We start from the raw sequence: 19,724 nt of genomic DNA on the forward strand, positions 1-19,724 counted from the left end.
ACACACTGACGTGTTTTTAGCATACCAGCTGAACTGGGGAAAAGTAAATGTCAAGGTTTTTGCACAGTCATAAGCTTATTCATTTGCTGACCCTGATGCTGACATGATATCAGGAATAGGGCATGTAAGACCACTTTGATAGTTTATGCTAGTATAGCTGATAATTAGGAATGCATGATAATTATCTATACTGATAAATTAGCGGCCTATATTGCAAACATTCTATAGAATTTTGTTATTATGGTAATAAAATATTAACCGATAAAACACTGATAATAAAGGCTTTCGTTCACTCCCTCACAAAATGGCACATTCCAAAACCATATAAGTATGCATATTGCTTCTATCCATCTAACCATCCATCTTCATCCACTTATCCAAGGCCAGGTCATGGGGGTAACAGGCTAAGCAATTCAAACAAGATGTCCCTTTACCCAGCAACACTTTCCAACTCCTACTAGGGGATTCCAAGGCATTTCCAGACCAGACAGGATACATAACCCCACCAGAGCATTCTGGGTCTTTCCCGAGGTCTCCTCCCAGCCGGACGTACCCAGAATACCTCCATGGGGAGTTGACCAGGAGGCATCCTGATCAGATGCCCGAACCACCTCATCTGACTCCTTATCGATGCAAAGAAGCAGCGGCTCTGCTCCTAGCTCCCGCCAGATGTCTGAACTCTTTACCCTGTCTCTAAGGCTGAACTCAGCCACCCTCCGGAGGCAACTCATTTTGTCCGCTTGCATCTGTGATCTCATTCTTTTGATCATAACCGAGTTCATGACCATAGGTGAGGGTTGCGAGGTAGATCGACCGGTAAATTGCATCACTACTATAATAATAATAATCAGCATATTCATTATAATTCTTGGTTGAATTTCAGATATTTCAAAAAGTATCCCAGGATGCCATGGCACCTTGGTTGAGAAAGGCAGGTCTACACTGCATACAGTTAAACTACACATTTGAATGTCTTAAATATTTTACTATATGACAGAGCTGCAGTAACTCTTGAAAACCAGTAGCAAGATTGATTTCCTGTTGCAAGAACAAAAGCAGAGAGAGAACCTCATTGCAAAGCAACGCAGACTAATGTACTATGCATCCTTTAGGAACACCTAAAATCACAGGCCCAAACTCAAACCCAGTGGATAACTTCATTCATGGTGCAAATGTGTCCAACAGCAAAAAAAAAAAAAAAAAAAAAGAAAAAAAAAAATTACTAGAATCATTCCCAGGTGACATCCAACCACAACTAAACACAAACACAATACATCTAAACCCTCTGCCCAAGGGCATGACAGGAAACTGTCTACAAATTCCCCTAGATTTTAAATTACAGTGGCTACATCTTTGATCAACTGACTCTACATTAGAGTTAAACTAACTCTGGTGGATCAACACTGTCAAATAACTCCATCACTGAAGATGATTTTACTCAGAATGGAGTTGAAGTTACACACTGAGAGCTAAACCCAACTCAGAAATGTTTAACACTGAGATATCAAAAGTATTTGCTGTGCACAACAACTGTTCTGGGATGCAATGTGGAATTAATCTCTCACTATGTGCTGCTGTGTAGTCAACATAGGTAAAAAGAACAAGAGTGTTGTACTCAAGTAAAACTACAGTTACTCTGGATATAACTTACTTAAGTACTGATTTCAAAATGTAATCAAGTACCTAAGTAAGTAAGTAAGTATTTGTTACCTAGTAAAAAATTATTCTGTACTCAAATAGTTAACACTTAACTTTTTCTTCTTTGCTTCACTTTCTTCCTCCACTTTCAAGGGCATTAAAAACCATTCAACAGTCTTTCCTCTATGTTAATGACCAAACATGCTACTCTTTGCTTAAAAACATCTTCTCTGAGCATTAAAACAGCTAAAAATCTGAAGCAGTATCTCACTCATGAAAAATAAGAACATCATTTGGTCCTTGCATTATGCACAGCAGCTTGAGCGGCAGTCCATGAGTGCCAAATCCATCCTACAAAGAGTCTTATTAGAGTAAACTTTCAGCTGTAGGGTGTATGTGTTTTAACATGACATGAGGAAACTTCTAAAAAGAAGAAAAGTTAATATGGGTTCTCCAGCCAAGACGCGGACTCCTGTGATCCTCAAACAAAAGATCCAAGGAGGCCTCAAGTTCTTCACCGCAGTGCTGTGAGCTCTCTTAAACCTGAAAACCATGTAGTGGAGAGAGTGAAACAATGGGGCTGAAGTAGTGGAAGGCATGCCAAGGGTTTATAGTCTGCTCTGAGTGCTCGGGGCAGTGAAAGGAGGGCTCATGGTCAGAGCTGTCATACATCTCAGAGGGGAGACAGTCCCCTCTTTTGCTCCACGCTGGCTGGAGAACATTAAGCAGCTAGCTTTTGGTGGTTGGTTGCAAACTGAAAAGAAGGGGCCTAAGCATGGAGCCACCACACTATTAAAGCAGCATTCCTTCCTCTTAGATAATGGGCCCTTAAAAGTTTTAATAGGAGGATAAAAATGTCAGCGCATGAAAAAAGAGAGAATGTGAAATGAGCTGGACTGGATTGGTTTTTGGGTTGAGCTGCGACGCAGATGGTCAGACGGAACGACGGGACAGCCAGCCGGTCAAGGAAGTAACTCCTCCCAACCGACTCGGTTCATAGAGAGCAGGGAAAGTCTATCCAAGAGCTACTGTTTGTGCGAGCGCTGATTTTCTCCATCTCCCCAAGGCCTTGTTGAGGCTGCTCATTTCACTCACTTATTCAGAGAGGAGCCAATGGAAGCATAAACAGCAGGAGAATGGAAAAGACAGCAGAGAGCATTCTGGATGGATATGTATCTCTGCCAAAGTGCCTAATATGCAACTTTTATAGTATACAGTATATTTTAGAGTATATTGTGCTCTAGAGACTCCAATAGAGCATATTAAGATAACATATGCTCCAACAAGAGAGAGGCATAGTTTTCTAATCCTCTAAAATAACATAGACTTGAAGTATTTCAGGAATAGCTGGCATCACGACAGTAAACTAGACGGGTCTCTGAGCTTTTCACTACCACTACAACTAAAATCTTGGTGATGCTTTCATATATCACTGTAACTAGCTGCTCCTGAAATTAGCTCTCTTTTCATACTTCTTGTTGTCCCCCTTAGACTGTGTAATATTTTCTTCACCCTCTGTTTTGTTTCTGCAGGCTCTTTTTATGTGTCCCACTTTTCTACAGTTTTGACATTTTTCATTGTCAAACCTGCAGTCTTTGTCCAGGTGGTTTTCTCCACCTCATACATAGCATTTTCTAATGTCCAGCTAACCCAAATAAGGACATTTTAAGATTTTATTAAGAATCTGTATATATTTATGATTCTTATGGCACCAGGTTGTATTCTCCACCGCATCTATAGCACTTTATAATGTCCAGCTGGGGCTTTGGTTGTATATCCCAGAACTTGTTCACTAACCCTGCCACTGCCAGTGCTGTTTCAAAAGTCAGTCCATCCAGGGGTGCACAGATAGCCTAGCAGTCTAAGGCACTACCTATGTATGTGGGTGGCCCAGGTTTGAATCCGGCCTGTGACCCTTTACTGCATATCTCTCCCCACTCTCTCTCCTGTTTCCGATTCTATCCACTGTCCTCCTCTATCAAATAAGGGCACAAAATGCCCAAAAATAAAGCTTTAAAAGTCAGTCCATCCTCTGACGGTAGCCTCCGCTGTATCCTGTCTTAATTTTTGCCAAAGATCAAACGATCCCTAAACATCATTGTCAATGAATCACCAAAGTCACAGTCCTGCACCAGCTTTCCCAGTTCTGCAACGTAATCACCAGCACTTTGCATATTACTCTGGTGCCCTCTGTTGACACTAAGATGAAATGGCATTCCACAGTCACTTAATAACACTGAGGAAGTCCCCAAATTATGACATTTTTGGGATTTGATTGAAAATCTGTACATAATTATGATTTTTTTAAGGCACGAGGTGGTTTTCTCCATCGCATTTGTAGCATTTTCTAATGTTCAGCTGTGAATTTTATCTTGTGTCACTGACCTTGTTCACTGACCCTGCTGCTCTGTTCCATTTTCCTGGTTCTTTCATGCCATGTAAATCGACAATGTCTTTGATTACCATATCCATTGCTTATGCAAATTTTAGTTCTTTTTCAAAAGTGAGTCCATCCTCTGACAGCTTCCTCTGCTGTATCCTGTCTTCATTTAATCAATAACCAAAGTTACAGTCCTGCGCCAGCTTTCTTAGTTCTGCCACATAATCACTCAGACTTTGCATATTATGCTGGCGCCATCTGTTGACACTAAGATGCAATAACATTCTACATTCACCTCATAACACAGAGGAAGTCCCCAAATTATAGTTCGATTTTTCCAAATACCTGACCATATTTATGATTTTTTATAGCACCAGGAGGGTTTTCTCCAATGCATCTGTAGCATTTTATAATGTCCAGTTAGTACTTTGATCATGTGTCCCTGACCTTGCCCACTGATCCTGCAGCTCTGTTTCATTTTCCAGGTTCTTTCATGCCATGTAAATTTACAATTTCTCTTTTCATCATATCCATTGCTTATGCAACATTGAGTGCTTTTTCAAAAGGCAGTCCAACCTACAACAGCAGCCTCAGCTCTACCCTGTCTTCAATTCTGCCACGGATCAAATGATCCCTCAACATCATTGTAAACGAATCACAAAAGTCATTGTCCTGCGCACTTTGCATATTACTCTGGTGCCTGTTGGTACTAAGAAGGCTTAACATTCCACAGTCACTTCATAACACGAAGGAAGCATCCAAATTATGACATTTTAAGATTTTATTGAAAATCTGTACATATTTCTGATTTTTTTATGGCACCATGCTTGAACTGGTAAACTCAAAAGTCATCTTAGTGGTATCTAAGAAAATTGGAGCAACTGTGTGGCATGCAAGTCAACACAGACACGCCGTCAATTACAGTAGTAAGATGTGCATATAGAAGTCTTTAAATTTGTTGGGTTTCTGTATGAATAAGCAGGTGTATTTTATGTACTTGAATACATACTTGCCTCAATGTATGCACTGGCATACAGGTGTATTTGCATAATGTATGCATGCTGCACGCGCCTTCATGTGCACCCACCCATCTGTGTCCCACACAGTTGTGCAGCACCTGCTGGGGACGTGCCACTCTCCCCTTCACTCCTCCTCCTGTTCTATCAAGGTCACCTCACTGTGGTCCCAAAGGAGACTGGCATCCTCCCAACACAGGAGACAGCCCCACAAGCAGAGCATCGCCGAGCTTTCTTTAATAAAGACATACAAAAGATATGACACGCTGTGTGTTATTAGCTGCATTCTTTCCTAAATCAAAAGGGAGAGGCAGCTGAAGAAGGCATCTGTCTGTACAGAGCTCAGTTTGGCTCTTTGGTTAAAGCCATGACAGCCAAGTCTTAGTGGAAAAACCCCACTGGCACTCAGGCAGTCCGCAGCAGCATGCTGGGCTGGCCGGCTTAGAGATGGCCTTCAACAAACCAACGACCAAAAGGGATGCCCGTCTCAAATGGGCTGCGGAGAATTCAGTGGCAAGGCAGCCAACGTTTGCTAAAGCCCAAGCCACTGGTGTATATTTGTTCAAGGGTGGGGGTGAAGACAGTGGGCGTGTAAGGTTTGGTAAAGTCTGGACAAAGAGGGAAGATGAGGAAAGATAATCGCAGAGGTTGAAAGAAAAAGAAAGGACAGAGGGAGATAAGAGGGACAGAAAAGTGTCCCATATGACCTCGTCCCTGCTGCTGGACTGACAGGAGAGACTTAATAGGTAGCAAAGGGAGCACGAGGCGTTCCCTTTGCTCCACTTCCCAAGAATAGGAAAAGAGCCTGGTTATACGGTTGGGCTGCAGAGCAATGGAGCAGTGACTTCTACACTTGTAAAAACAGTTCTGTGGCCAATGCACAGACAGACAGGCAGGCCAGCCTGCTGAGAAGCAACGGGGGGAACATGTAAGAACCATGTCGGCTTTTGCACAGCGAGACAAGCAGGCAGCACAGCTCACAGACAAACATAAAAAACCCATAAAATAAGCCTTCACAAATACTAAAAGCCATATAGTTGACAATCGAAGAAAAAATGACAGTTTTGAAAGATGGAAACTGGCCCTTTGGCATCACATTACTTCATTAAATCAAAATTTACAACAGTCTGCTTAATGGATATTACACAGCAGGAAAGCCAGTTATTTTATCCTCATACGATAAGAATAAAAAAACACAATAAAAACAGCTTTCAAAGACCTTATGCCAGATTTCATTCAGAAGGAATGTCATGGCTCAGGAGCAAAACTAACTGAGAATATGATGCGACCATTTATTATGGATTTGATCACATTTATTGGAAAATTCCTCACACTGCTGCAGCCCTGGCCAGCACAGAAAACACACATCCTGAAGTCAACATGCCATGGTCTGCATCTAAATGTCATAATGGAACGTGTCTGAATGTGCCTCAAGCAGGATTAAAATTGAAAATTACTCCGTTGTGTTTGCTAGCAGACGTGTGTGTCTGTTTGTGCGTCTGTGTGTGGGTCCATCGTCTCTATTGTGTTCATATCTGAATTGGAGAGAGAAAGTGCCAGGACAGAGCAGAGATTGGCTGCACGAGGGGTAACAACCCCATTGGGAAGCTAATGAAAGTTGTAAACACAGGAAGAGCTTCTCATTGACAAAGTAAACATTTCCTGGAAGGACAAGGCTGTCTGTAGAGAAAAAGAGAAATGCTGCATTCACAGCCACAGTGAGGTGGACTCATCGAAAACAACAGGGATAACTGTTTGAGAAAATTGTTCTAGTGGAGTAACTACTTAATAAAAGCAAAAGTATCTTTGGATTAGTGGTCCACTGTGAACTTGAATAATTAATATGCATGTGTTTTTCATTGTTAAGACATTTCCAGTAAAGTCATAAGATTTATTTTGCTTGATCAATCTCTTCTGTGACTGTAAACCTTCCTCTCTGTTTATCTCTGATGATGTGTTTTTCACTTCTGAAAATTGAGTGCAGTGGCTGATTAATATCTTCCAGCAGGAAACAGAGACAAAAAAGCCTCTAGGCTCACTTAAAGATTTCTCTGCAAAACATCTGAAGAAAAACAGTAGAGCAATCATATGGCTTTGTACACTTTAAGGGTGCACTCACGCCATACCCGGTTGCCTCATACTGTCTTGAAACCTACTGTTTTGTGCCCATAGTCCCCCGCTGACCTGCACTCACATTGCACCAAGCTTGAGCATGGCCATCTCATCATCACATTGTATATGACACAATGCAAACAAGAGAAACAGCACAACAAAACAGAGAACACAACTGCAACCTTACTCACTTTCTGGCTCATTTTGACTCATTTTTGTCAGCTACGTCTCTTCAACACTCTTGCATTTCTCAGAGGCGATGGAGCTGCATGACATGACCACATTGTGTACCTGTGCTGAACCAAACCTCTTCCATGCCAGAGCCAAAGAAGTGTACCATGCTTAGACATGACACTGAGCCCTGGACATTGATGGTCAAGCATGCTCAGGCATGGCACAGACATGGCACTAAGTGTGAGCAAGCCCTCAGACCTTGCTGCTACTCCACAGTTTTTCACTAAACAGTAGTGCAGAAGTTTTGTAGACTACCAGGAGGCAGAATACAGTACCATTAAAAGGTATTCACCCCCTTGGATGTTTAACCCTTTTATTGATTTTATAAATCAATCATGGTCAATATAATTTGGCTTCTTTGACTAAAAAATTATAAAAAAAAAACCTGTTCAATGTCAGGTGAAAACTGAATCCTACAAAGCAATGACGACTGAGTAAAAACATGTAATGTAAAATAAGTGATTGCATAAATATTCACCCCCTTCAACTTAGTATTTAGTAGATGCATCTTTGGCTGCAGACACCGCACTGAGTCTGTGTGGATAGGTCTCAATTAGGCTTGCACATCTGGAAACAACAATTTTACTCCATTCTTCTTTGCAAAACTGCTCAAGCTCTGACGGGTTGGGATCAGGCGTGAACAGCTCATTTCAAGTCCAGCCGCAAATTCTCTACTGAGCTGAGGTCTGGCCTTTGACTCGGCCACTCCAGAACATTCACCTTGTCTTTAAACCATTTCTGTGTAGCTTTCACTGTATGCTTCAGGTCATTGTCTTGCTGGAAAATAAATCTTCTCTCAAGCTGTAATTCTCTTGCAGCCTGAATAAGATTGTCCTCCATTTTACCCTTTACCTTCACAAGTTTTCCAGGGATGGCTGCTCAGAAGCATCCCCTCAGCATGATGCTGCCACCACTGAGCTTCAGTGTTTGCACCTTGTTTGATGGCCAAAATGCACCAATTTGGTCTCACCAGACTATGAAACTTCCTCCCACTTGACCATGCAGTCTCCTACATGCCTTTAGGCAAACTCTAGTCAAGATTTAATATAAGTTTTCCTCAACAGAGGCTTTTCTTTCTTAGTCTCCCATAACGCTTTGACTGATGAAGAACCTGGGCACCAGTTGTTGTATGCAGAGTCTCTCCTATCTCAGCTGCTGAAGCTTGTAACTCCATAGGTGCCTTGGTGGCCTCTCTCACTAGTCTCCTCCTTGCATTGTCACTCAGTTTGTGAGGACAACCTGATCTAGGCAGATTTACACATGTGCCATATTCCTTCCATTCTTGATGTTGGATTTAACTGAACTCTGGTGGATGTTCCGTGCATTGGAATTTTTTTCGTATTCACCCCCTGACATACTTTTCAATAAGCGTTTCTTTAAGGTGCTTAAAGTGTTCTTTTGTCTTCATGGTGTAATGGTAGCCAGGAATACTGATTAACCCGATTAATTGTGAGACTACTCAAACACCAAGGGGTGGACCTCTGTTGAATTAGGTCTTACTATTGAAACAGACCAGTTTTGCTGTAACTGGGCTTTATGCTAAATTTTGCAGTTTGACACAATTCCAATCATCAACACTGACGGACCCCTGATAAAGCCTTATTGAACGAGTTCAAGCTGGGCAGAAACAGAGCATCAGGATACACCTACTTAATTGTTTTTTTGAATAGACAAACCTTTTCAATAAAAAATAGCTATAAGGTAACAGCATTTTTTCCTCAATAGGTGCAATTCATCCATTAAAAGAAAACAACTCTTCAATAAATTGTAAATTCACACACTACAGCTCACTGTTGCACAGCTTGGATGCATTCAGTGGGGTCGTACCATCAAACCAAAGACGTGATTGGTACATAAAGTCTCTTAAGCTCCTGTTAACTGCAGACTTTACTCGAGGCATAAAAGTAAAACATGTTGAAAAACTACCAACCTTTAACTCAAAGGAATTGGAAGTACAATAATGCTCAGTCATTTCCTGGTTTTAGGACTCATTCCTGCAACATGTCAGCCACATTTTGGCCATCCAGATTGGCAGGGTGACAGGAAATTAAATCCAGAGAACACCACTTCTTGTTAAAAGTTTTACCTCTGGTTTAACTTTCTGAGCTGTCTCACAGTGAATTGTGCAGAGCTCATGATTGAAATTCTGATCACATTATTATGTTTTATGTATCCTGAAGACAGTATGAGTGAACACAAAAGTAACAATATGTGACTTACACAACCGGCCATCAGTGCACACTTAAGGTAATTGCCCAACCGGATACCAAGAAATGCACAGGACTAAAATTATGGATGTGTGGGTTGACTGAAGCTTGAAATTCCAGGATTCCAATGTGCTGGATCCCATCTCACGCACATATAGTATGTCCCTCCTATATAAGAAAGACAATAAATCAAAGTCAAAGCACTGGAACCCTTCTTGACCTAAATGGCATTCCTATCAACCGCTAAGCACCTTGGCTGGGATTTCAAAGGCTTTATTTCTTGACTGGGAGAAATGTTTGGGGAGAATAAATGAACTGTTACATTTTGTCCAGCCTGATGACAGAGCCTTCATTTGGCCGGAGTTATTCCTGCTCAGGGGGGCAGGGGCAGGTCTAATAAGAGACAGGCCAGCAGCAGCCTTGTCATTAGCTGAGAGGCTGGCAGACCCCCGCTGCCTAATTGGCACAGGCTCACTGCTAACAAGGGCTTCCTACCAGCAGGGGAAACACACTGTTAGCGCCACAGACTGCGGTGACCAGCCCTCCACTGTCCCCGGAAAGACTCGCAGAATCTGCCGAGGGAACACCTGACCCATTAAGGAAAGAAATGGAAAGCTGATGTCTTTTTAATGAGAACAATAAAGCTCATGAGCAAACTGCACCCCAGGCTGTGCTCTTTAAGAGCAGAATGAATGGAGGGATCCATTTAAACCGACTTTGCAAGGAGATCGAATCAGTTTCAATTTGCAGAGCCATTTTTTTCCATCAGCCACTTGCGCGTAACATTTTAGTTTGAAAGGAATTTGCAACAAATCAGCAGGGTTATCGTCCTATGATTCACCTAGCTGATCCCTAGCTGCTTCCATTTCCAGCAGATACACACTGTTGTAATAAGAGCAGTAATAATAAGCAGATGAGCCGTTGTTCTGTCTGTTAGTCTTTCAAAAGTAATAAAACAATGATAGGGAAGCTATCTGATGTGTGAAGGAAGTATATAGATTTATGGCAGCTTTAATCTTTGATCCAAATGGGCCTCATCTGGAAGCAATAAAGACAAAATTAATATGAAAATGCAAGATTAACAGGAACTGAAGGCATTCGGAGAAAGATGGAGCAGAGAGGAAGTGCTCGCTGTCCGTGTCTGACAACACTGATATAGTAGTAGTGCTTTGAAACACATGATCCAGCTCTTCACTCCGCTCAAATAACACAGCGTTTATGAAATGTAAACATTGACAGTTCACTAGGCCAGACTGATCTCATAAACCAGACGTCCAGGATCCTCGGTTCACCATCCAGGGGACTAAGGAACACAGCGGTCTAATGACTCCCAGCGTGAGCAGTTATCTAATAGAAGACAGAAGAAGACAGGAGGCCAGAGAAGAAGAAGAAGAGACCCGGATCCTGCTGTACTTCCATGATGTCAGGGAGCGCTGAGTTTGAAAAACAACAAAAACATTCACAGCAGCCACAAACCGACCGAGCTGACGAGTCCGTAGACAACGGGGTAATTACTCCTTGAATTAATGTGTTTGCCGATAGTGATAACAGCTGTTCATTTTCTCTAATGTTGCTTTTCTGAGCGTTGGAGCAAGACAGCCAACACAAAAACAGACACATTGGTCATTGTGACAAAGAAAAGCAGTAAAACATACAGCACTGGGAATAAAATCAAGGCTATTTGAATTGAGGGATCCATATCTCAAAGACTTACATGTAAGCAGCAAAGCGTGTCTGGCGTTTAAAAAAAAAAAAAAAAAAAAAAAAAAAATTGTTAGCAAAGAAATGTCTTGGCCACCTGTTTTGCAGCTATAACAGCTTCCACCATCTTGGAAGAATTTCCACAAGATTTTGGAGTGTTTCTGTGGGAATTTGTGCCCATTCACTCTGTAGAGCATTTATGAGGCCAGGCACTGATGTTGGACAAGAAGGCCTGGCTCGCAGTTCATCCCAAAAGGTGCTCGATGGTGTTGAGGTCAGAGCTCTGTGCGAGTAGGGCAAACCCTTCCACACCAAAGCATGATTCGTTGTTGCTGCTCAGTCATGAAGCTCCCACCACTCAGTTTTTGTGTTCACATTAATGCCAGTGAAAGTTCAGAACTCTTCAGGTATGGAATAAGCAGAGCGTTGGCGACTTTTATGCAACATGCTCCTTAGCAGCTGCTGACCCCACTCCTTGATTTTACATTGTCTTCTACTTCATGGCTGAGTTGCTGTTGTTCCTAAACGTTTCCACTTTCTAATATCACATACAGTTGACTGTTGCATATCCAGCAAGGATGAAACTTCACAAACCGTCTTATTGCAAAGGGTTAGTGTGCCATCCATCATAATACCATGGTTGAAGTCACTGAGCTCTTCAGAATGACCCGTTTTGTATCACAAATGTTTGTAAATGGAGACTGCATAGCTAGGTGCTTGATTTTATACACATGTAGCAATGGGTCTGATTGAAACACCTGAATTCAATAATTAACAGGTGTGGCCAAATACTTTTGTCCATTTGTGTATCTGGAGGACTTAGTACAAACACAGGCACTAACTTTGAGTCAATAACTTTGGACTTCTTTAAACAAGGAAAGATTTTGTATAATGCTTAAAGAAAATGGATTGTAGAGACTGTAGATAAAGCAATGATGAAAGTGTGTCCTGCGGTCCCTTAAAGAAGCCAAAAGCAATGGCAAGAGGTCAGCAAGGTTAAATAAAAAAAAATCCTGGGCTTTGCAGGGCAAAACAGCACACACATTTTGTAACAAAACGTACAAGTAAATTTAGGGTTAACATGAATCTACAGCAGACATAAAAACTACTCAGACTAAAACAGTAATATGAGACAAGTCATGAGACAAGAGAGCCACACATCTTCCTTTTACCAATCCTACCTAGTGAGATAGGTTTTTTTAGTGTCGAATTTTTAGGCATGTTTTGGCTGAATATTTGAGACTGAAACAAGGTGTAGATGAGGTGAGTAAGCCACCTACGGGTACTATAGGGCAGAAGGGAGGACTGACAGCAAAGTTATAAATGTCGAGATCACCAGGAAATAAGCAGTAATCGATCATTATCACAGGAAATGAGAAAACAGAGTAAAATAAAATGTATGGCTCATGACCTGGGACTTCTCTATTCTATTATGATGCTGCTCTGTAAGTTTTTGGTATGAACAAATGCCAGAGCTGTAATTTGATTGGACAAGCATCTATGTGGGAAAACACAAAATATTTTTCTAATACCCTGAGCTTATTAACTATAAACTGGAGAATTTAATGTGAGCACAGATTTTGACAGTTTCCTCAGCTTATCACCACCAAAGTAAACACTGGACTCATTTTTCACAAGCCAAAGATATTCCAAATATTTTGATACTGGAATGGTATTTTTCAGAGAAACTGGGAGAAGTTTTTTGGGAGTGTTTCAGTCTCACACTCTTCTGAGATCTGGTGACACAGATTTCTCTCCACTCATGAGCTCTGGCAACTGATGTGTCTCTTCTCTCTTGGATCTGAAATTTTTATGCCGCAGAGCGCTTATTCCAAAATAGATAAACAGAAATTTCAAACCATGTGAAACCATGAATTAAATAACCCTCACAGCCTCATGCACACATTATCAAATGAGTCTAACTGACTTTTGCTGTCCGAGTGGCAGCTAGTTAGCCGAGCATGCTCATTTAATATGTAAGGCTGGTTACACACTAGAGGATTTTCAAACTTAAAGAATTAATAAAAAATAAGAGAAAAACTGTGTGCATATCACCAAAAGAACACCAAACATTATGCTTCAGGGTCATTTTTCTTCAGCTGCAGCAGGGGTTTTAGTTGGGGTGGAGAGAATTATGAACAGCTCCACATACCAGTCAATTTTGGCACCGAACCTTCACTTATCTGGTAGAAAGTTTAAAACAGAGGAATTTCACCTATCAGCATGACAATAACCCAAGTCATACGTGCACATCTATAAAAGACTGGCTTTAACAGAAGAAGATAAAAATTTAGGGATGGCCCAGCCAGAGCCCAGCCCTGGAAAAGGGCTGTGCACAGGAGACAGATTTTAAATGGGCAAATTTGCTACGTCAAGAGACTCTGCTGATAGATGCCGACTCTAAAAAAGTCAGTGTGGTCACAAAGTCAAAAGGGGCTTTAACCCTGTGAGCCCTGGGCTATTTTTAACCATAATGTCCCACCTGGGTCTGTTGTCTTAAAAACCTTGTAAAACATCAACCCTGTGGTTCACAGTCAAACTCTACACATCCTTGTCTTCAGGACAAAAAAGAATATGTGCTGCAGTTATGTCACTTTATTTTTTTAAAGCCATGGGACTATAAAGACAAGAAAACACTAATCTGAAATTACAAGTCAAAGATATTTATCAAACACAGTGAACATTAATAGGAAAGGTTTTTTTGCACAAACTTGTTCTCCCATCTCTTTGGGGACCAAAAGAAAAATTAAAAATGAATAATTTGTGACAAGACATCTTCAATATATTCTTTTTTTTAAGTCCTTGTGCTTTTGGGAACATGAGTCATTATTGAAGGCAGTTTCTGTATGTGTATAGGCTGCACATCACAGCCTCTCTGTGTCTCTTTCTCTCTATCATGAGTCATTCACGCTCTCTTCTCCACTCTATAAATCTGTCCACATGCACTGTCACAAAGCATTCTGGGATACAAACAGACACTATGGTGGCAGGCTAACCCCCCAGCTGCAGGAATGAATGAAAAATGGATTATAAATGAACGAAAAGACGTTCAGTGTCAGAGTTACTAGTGTGGAATCTTTAAAGACCCTAGGAAAAAAATTCAGAGGAAAACAAAAGTGGCCACAATTTGTGGTTGAAAGTTATTTAACTTGGAATAATACATGTTTTTTCTTGTCAAATAATGATAATGCCAGGCTCAGAGGGTTAATGAAATATTAGTCCAGGTGTGTGAATATTTATACAACCAGGATTTTGTTCTTTTTCATATTTTAACAAATTCCCAGTGAAACATTTTGGTTATTTTTCAACAACTGCTAAATTTTAAGTGTTTGGATTATTTTTTATTTTTTTTTGCAAAGGGTCTGACAACTTATGTAAATGTGATATTGGAGGTTTTTTTATTTTCAACAAATTTGCAAAAAGAAAAAAAAAATCTGTTTTCACTTTTCAATATTGGATACTGAATGCAGATCAATGAGATAAAAGATAGTTTAAAGGACTGCAGCTTCAGGCTGCAACATAAAACTGAAAGAAGTGAAGGGGGTCTGAATGCACTGCAAAAACACAAAACTATACCATCTTCTCAGGTGGGATTTCCATATGTCCCTTTTTTTTCTTTTCTTCTTTTCTTTTCAATGCAAAACAAACCACACACCAGGATCACCAGGCAGCCCGACCTGGACCCATTAATATTAAAAATATTTGATACTTCTGATTCTGAATCCATGAGGCTCAACTTGATCAGGAGCAGAAAAAAAAAAAATCGCATCAACACCACACACTTGAGGATTATTTGGACAAATAATCGGTTGCAACTAGCCTAAAATCAGGTCACACCCCTTTAATCAGGCCTAAAAATCATCTAATGTGTAGGTAGCCTAAGAGAAAAACAGCTTTAACACCTTAAGGGTAGCAAACCGGCATCAAATCCCATGTTGGCTCAATAGAAAAGTAACTCTAACATCCTTTATAACCATTTGCAGGATGCTATTTCATTATCTCCTTCGAAAACAAAGCAAATGTCTGAGGTTTAGCTTGGCCTTTTTTATATATAAAAATCATGTCCTTAATTCAAAGTCAGCAAAATATCACATAAGTCAAAATAGAGCTGACAAAAAAACACTCTTTGGGTTCAAAAGCTCCATTTTTACCCACAATAAGAAATAAAACAGCCACAACAGCTGGCACAGTCCTTCATTTAAATAGAAACAAATCTGTCCAAGTAAAAGGAGAGTCACTGTTTGTGTAAATACACTGTATATAAAGCATTTTGAATAAGCTGTGGATCTGTTCCAAACTCCTACCACTGTAGTGCTTTTTATAGATTAAAGACCCTGTAAAGTGAAAACAGATCCATATTCATGACAGGTCACTGTGTTATGAACCCCAGGTCAAATTTTAGAGAAAAAAAGACTCTAAGTTTAGAAAATTTAACTTCAAAACCATGAAATATTAGGCAGCCAAGTCTGCTCCAGGATGGTGTAGGCGTGTCTGTTGAATGAGCTGAAGCCACGCCTACCCTGGAGAATAAAGATCCTCTCAAATTAAAAAGATGCGACTATCTGAATTGAGGAACGAACTCATGCCATTAGTCTGTCTCTTGACATTTTGTTGACCATATAAGAAGAGACAAAGTCCTTTTTCTGGCTCAAATCTCTGTTATGATGCTTTAAATGATCCATAGACCACTGTGGCTGATAGATTTAGCAAATTGACCTCACAGTGAACAAACAAACACCATTTAACTGGCTGTTAACTTTCAATAACGGTAGTGACATCAGCTTACAACAGACTGTACTGAGATTAACTGCTCTGTGATTTTAAACTGTAGTGTTAGAGGGGCGGGGTCATTCCCATTGTGGGCCGGTGACATCATGAGTTCACATATTGGCCCTGCCCAAATTAAACCAAGCCAAGAAAGAGGTGAAAAACTTTCTAATGGTCTAAATCCAAAATCAGTCCCACATAGGTCTCTGTGTTTTTACATGTTAACAGCAACCATATTCTAACACATCTAGTGCGTTAAGACAAAAACTATGGATTTCACTTTACAGGGTCTTTAAAGAAAAATACAAGCAGGCAATAAAGTGTACATAACAGAGATACTTTCATGACAGCTTACTTAACTTTAAGTGCCGCCATGACGTTATAAATGTATGTGCAGAGCTCCTGTGTCTGATGACTAAGCCTGAGAGCAGGTTGGCTCGCTACCTTCTGCTGTCACGTCTCCATCCCACAGGAATGCTCTATAAACAAGAGGTGTGTCTGCCTCAGGCAACTCCTCTAATTGTTTTCTCTGCTCACAGTCCCCCCGAAGGGCCACTCTCATACCACCGATACCTTAAAATGCTGCCAAGTTCTAGATTGGTTCAATTTGAAAGGGTGGGAGGAAAACAACAAAGAGATTTATCCCCGTTTTTTTTTAACCCCTCTTCAGACAGCAGACACTTACCTTTTCTCACCCTTTACTCAGGCCTGTCGGGGCTGATCCTATTCTCAGTTCAAACTCATCAGATAATTTTAAAATGTGTGGACATGAATATTAGCAAGGATTAAACTGCAGCCTTACACCCTCATTGTGTCTCGTCTTTTCTGTAAATCATCAAAGCTTGTGTGTGCGTGATTAACCTTTAGGCCTTTGGATGCACGTATGCTGGTTGTCACTCAGGAGGAATCCTTCTCTGCAGCGGCACTCGTAGCTGCCCATCATGTTGACACAAATCTGCTGGCATCCGCCGTTGCCTTCGGAGCACTCATCCACATCTGCCGGGAGACAGACGAATAAAAAACCAAAATTAATAAGATCACGTCAAGACAGGGCAAATACGACACAGATTAATTTTTGGCTGCAGGTTGTCTGGAGCCAGTCATGACCCATTTAAAGGACGGGTTGCTGTATATCAAAACCCAAAACAAGCGATAGGAACAAACAGAAGCCAAGAACAGCAGTGCTAGCAATTATTTCTAATGTCTTTATCTTAACATGACAAGTTAATTATTTTGTTATCTTAAGAAAACAAGATAATAAACATGTAAGGACTAGAAAATAAAGTTTTTTTTTCTGCCAGTTTTTCATAATGTTATCAGAGATCGGGAGTGCCATGCAATCAAACGCCCATGGCGTCCTGACAACTAAATTAACTGATTTAAACTGATACGTCTGATAATATTAATAATGCTTTTATTTTAGCAGCTGCCGGGAGATGGCTGGCAACCTGCAGAAGGTCTTTTTCCGGACTTATTTGAGAAATCAGTTGTTTTTCTTCAGAGAAACATAAAAATTAAAGTTTTTAGAGGAGATTAAAGACCCTTTAAAGTGAAAATGAATCTGGATTTAGGTTTGTTGTATGAAGGGTCACTGTGCCATGAACCCCCAGGTCAAGTCTCAATCAAAAAAACATCTCTGGGTTTATAAAATTAAGCTTCAAAATCATGAAAAATTAGGCAGTAAAATCTGCTCTAGGATGGTGTGGGCGTGTCTGTTGAATGAGCTGAAGCCACGCCCACTCAGGAGAACTATAATCCTCTTAAATGTAAAAAATGCTACAATCTGAAAGGAGGAAAGCACTCGTGTCCCTTGACCTTATGTTGGCATTATGATCAGGGCAAAGCTGCCTGGCTGTGTACTAGACAAGAGACAAAGTCCTTTTTCTGGCTCAAAACTCTGTTAAGACACAGATTTGGGATTTCACTTTACAGGGTCTTTCAACAATTACCCAAGGATTCCAAGAAACAAGGCATTAATGAATAACAGCAAACACAGCCGTTCTTGAATCATACCACAATAATGAATAATTTCTGACCTCTATTTAGGCAGGTAATCTCACTGAGACATTAAGGCGTATTATTATAAAAGAACTTATTAAAACAACAGCAGCCTCAGAGCACAGAGTTATAATCAAATAGGACACACTATACAGAGATTAAAAGAAAAATAATAGAGGTGATGGGTGCTGATGAGGTGGAAAAGAGGTCGCTGAAAAAACATGCAGGGATGCACAATACTGGATATTTGCATATATTTAATATGCGTACGTGTATATACGCAGCTTCATTTTTATTGTAAAGAACACCAAGTGCCCCCAAAGAGAAGCTGAGTGAAGCAGAGCTGAGAGCAGGGAGGTAGACAGTCTGGTTGTTGTGGGGCTTCATTCAAAATACTCAGGGCTCACAGTGGACAACCACTTATACTTAGTAGTTTACTTTACATTTCAGGGTATATAAAACATCTGACATTAAATGTAACACTTTTTAATACCCTTTTCAAGACTCTCTTCATAGATTTTCAATCGTTTCATAAGCAATGCAATCACATACAGTCCATGTTTTGTGCCAATCATCTGTAAAGCACATTGCATTTACATTATTATGAAATCTACTATATAAATAACATTAAACTGAATTGAAGTAATTGTAAGATCAAATTATGGCAACACAGAAAAAACTGCCAGTAGTATTTTCTTGTCATAAGATGCAAATTTTGCTTTGTAGGAGTACTTTGATTTCAGATTATGAGAAAGAAAACACACCTTACTTTGGTACCATAAAATAGATGTCAATGAAAGGCCTGATTTCTTAACTTAAGCAGCCTTAAAGTAGTTGCAGTCATAGTATAGAAATAGTAGTCAATTAACTGTCTGAGCTGTTGAGCTATAACTTACTATAGTAGACTTCTATTTAGTTTAATGATTTATTTCCTTAAGGCTACACTGGCTGACAGTTCTCCTGACATACGATATAGAAATACCAGCACAAAAATAAATCATGTGTCTTTAGTATGGATAAAAGCAGAAGAAGCACACCTACAACCGTGTTAGGTAAATGTAAATGTTGGTAAAACAAAAAGATAAGTCTGCACACCAGAAGCTGCTCCAAAGCCTATTTAATGAAGATTATCATCACATACGTGACGTTTCAGGCCCTAGCCCTTCATCAGACAGAAGCAGACACAGTCAGTCTTGATAATATTATCAAGTTATAGAAGCTTTGTGGCACAAATAATCAGTATCTAAGAGATTTTAATTTAGAGCTAACACCCTCTCAATCCAGCAGTAACCATATATGACAACATCAGATTTAGTGAGACGTAAGATAGCATTTTTTCATGTTTATCTATAACATTTGTAAAAAATATAAACCCTAATTCTAACCCAACTCTAAATATTCTTAGAGTAGAGCACCTATTATCCCAAAAAATGTCCCTGGATTCATTCGGAAAGTTTACAAGTCAAGCTGTAGGCTGTTTATCTAATGTTCTAGTCCCAGAATGCATGCACAGCAGGAGAATGGATTTATTGACAAGGGCACGTCTCTGCTACGGTACATGTCTAGCCTGTAGGCCCCCTTTGAGCTAACTACTATGGACCTTCTTACTGCTGACCTTCCTTACAAGACAGGATGCAGTAGTCTGTATCTTGAATGATGAAAACATGGACA

At 40.3% G+C, this 19,724-nt stretch overlaps 1 protein-coding gene across 2 annotated transcripts in view; it reads right to left on the reverse strand.

The window, feature by feature from the left end:
• The window catches only part of scube3 (signal peptide, CUB domain, EGF-like 3), a 140,484-nt gene that overhangs the window by 65,829 nt on the left and 54,931 nt on the right, over positions 1 to 19,724 (reverse strand). For both annotated transcript variants that reach the window (XM_041799016.1, XM_041799015.1), the window contains exon 4: positions 16,917 to 17,051. In XM_041799016.1, the coding sequence (XP_041654950.1) occupies positions 16,917 to 17,051 (135 nt within the window). The remainder of the gene's footprint in view (positions 1 to 16,916; positions 17,052 to 19,724) is intronic.

Source organism: Cheilinus undulatus, linkage group 11 (assembly GCF_018320785.1).
Source record: "Cheilinus undulatus linkage group 11, ASM1832078v1, whole genome shotgun sequence".
Classification (NCBI taxonomy): domain Eukaryota; kingdom Metazoa; phylum Chordata; class Actinopteri; order Labriformes; family Labridae; genus Cheilinus; species Cheilinus undulatus.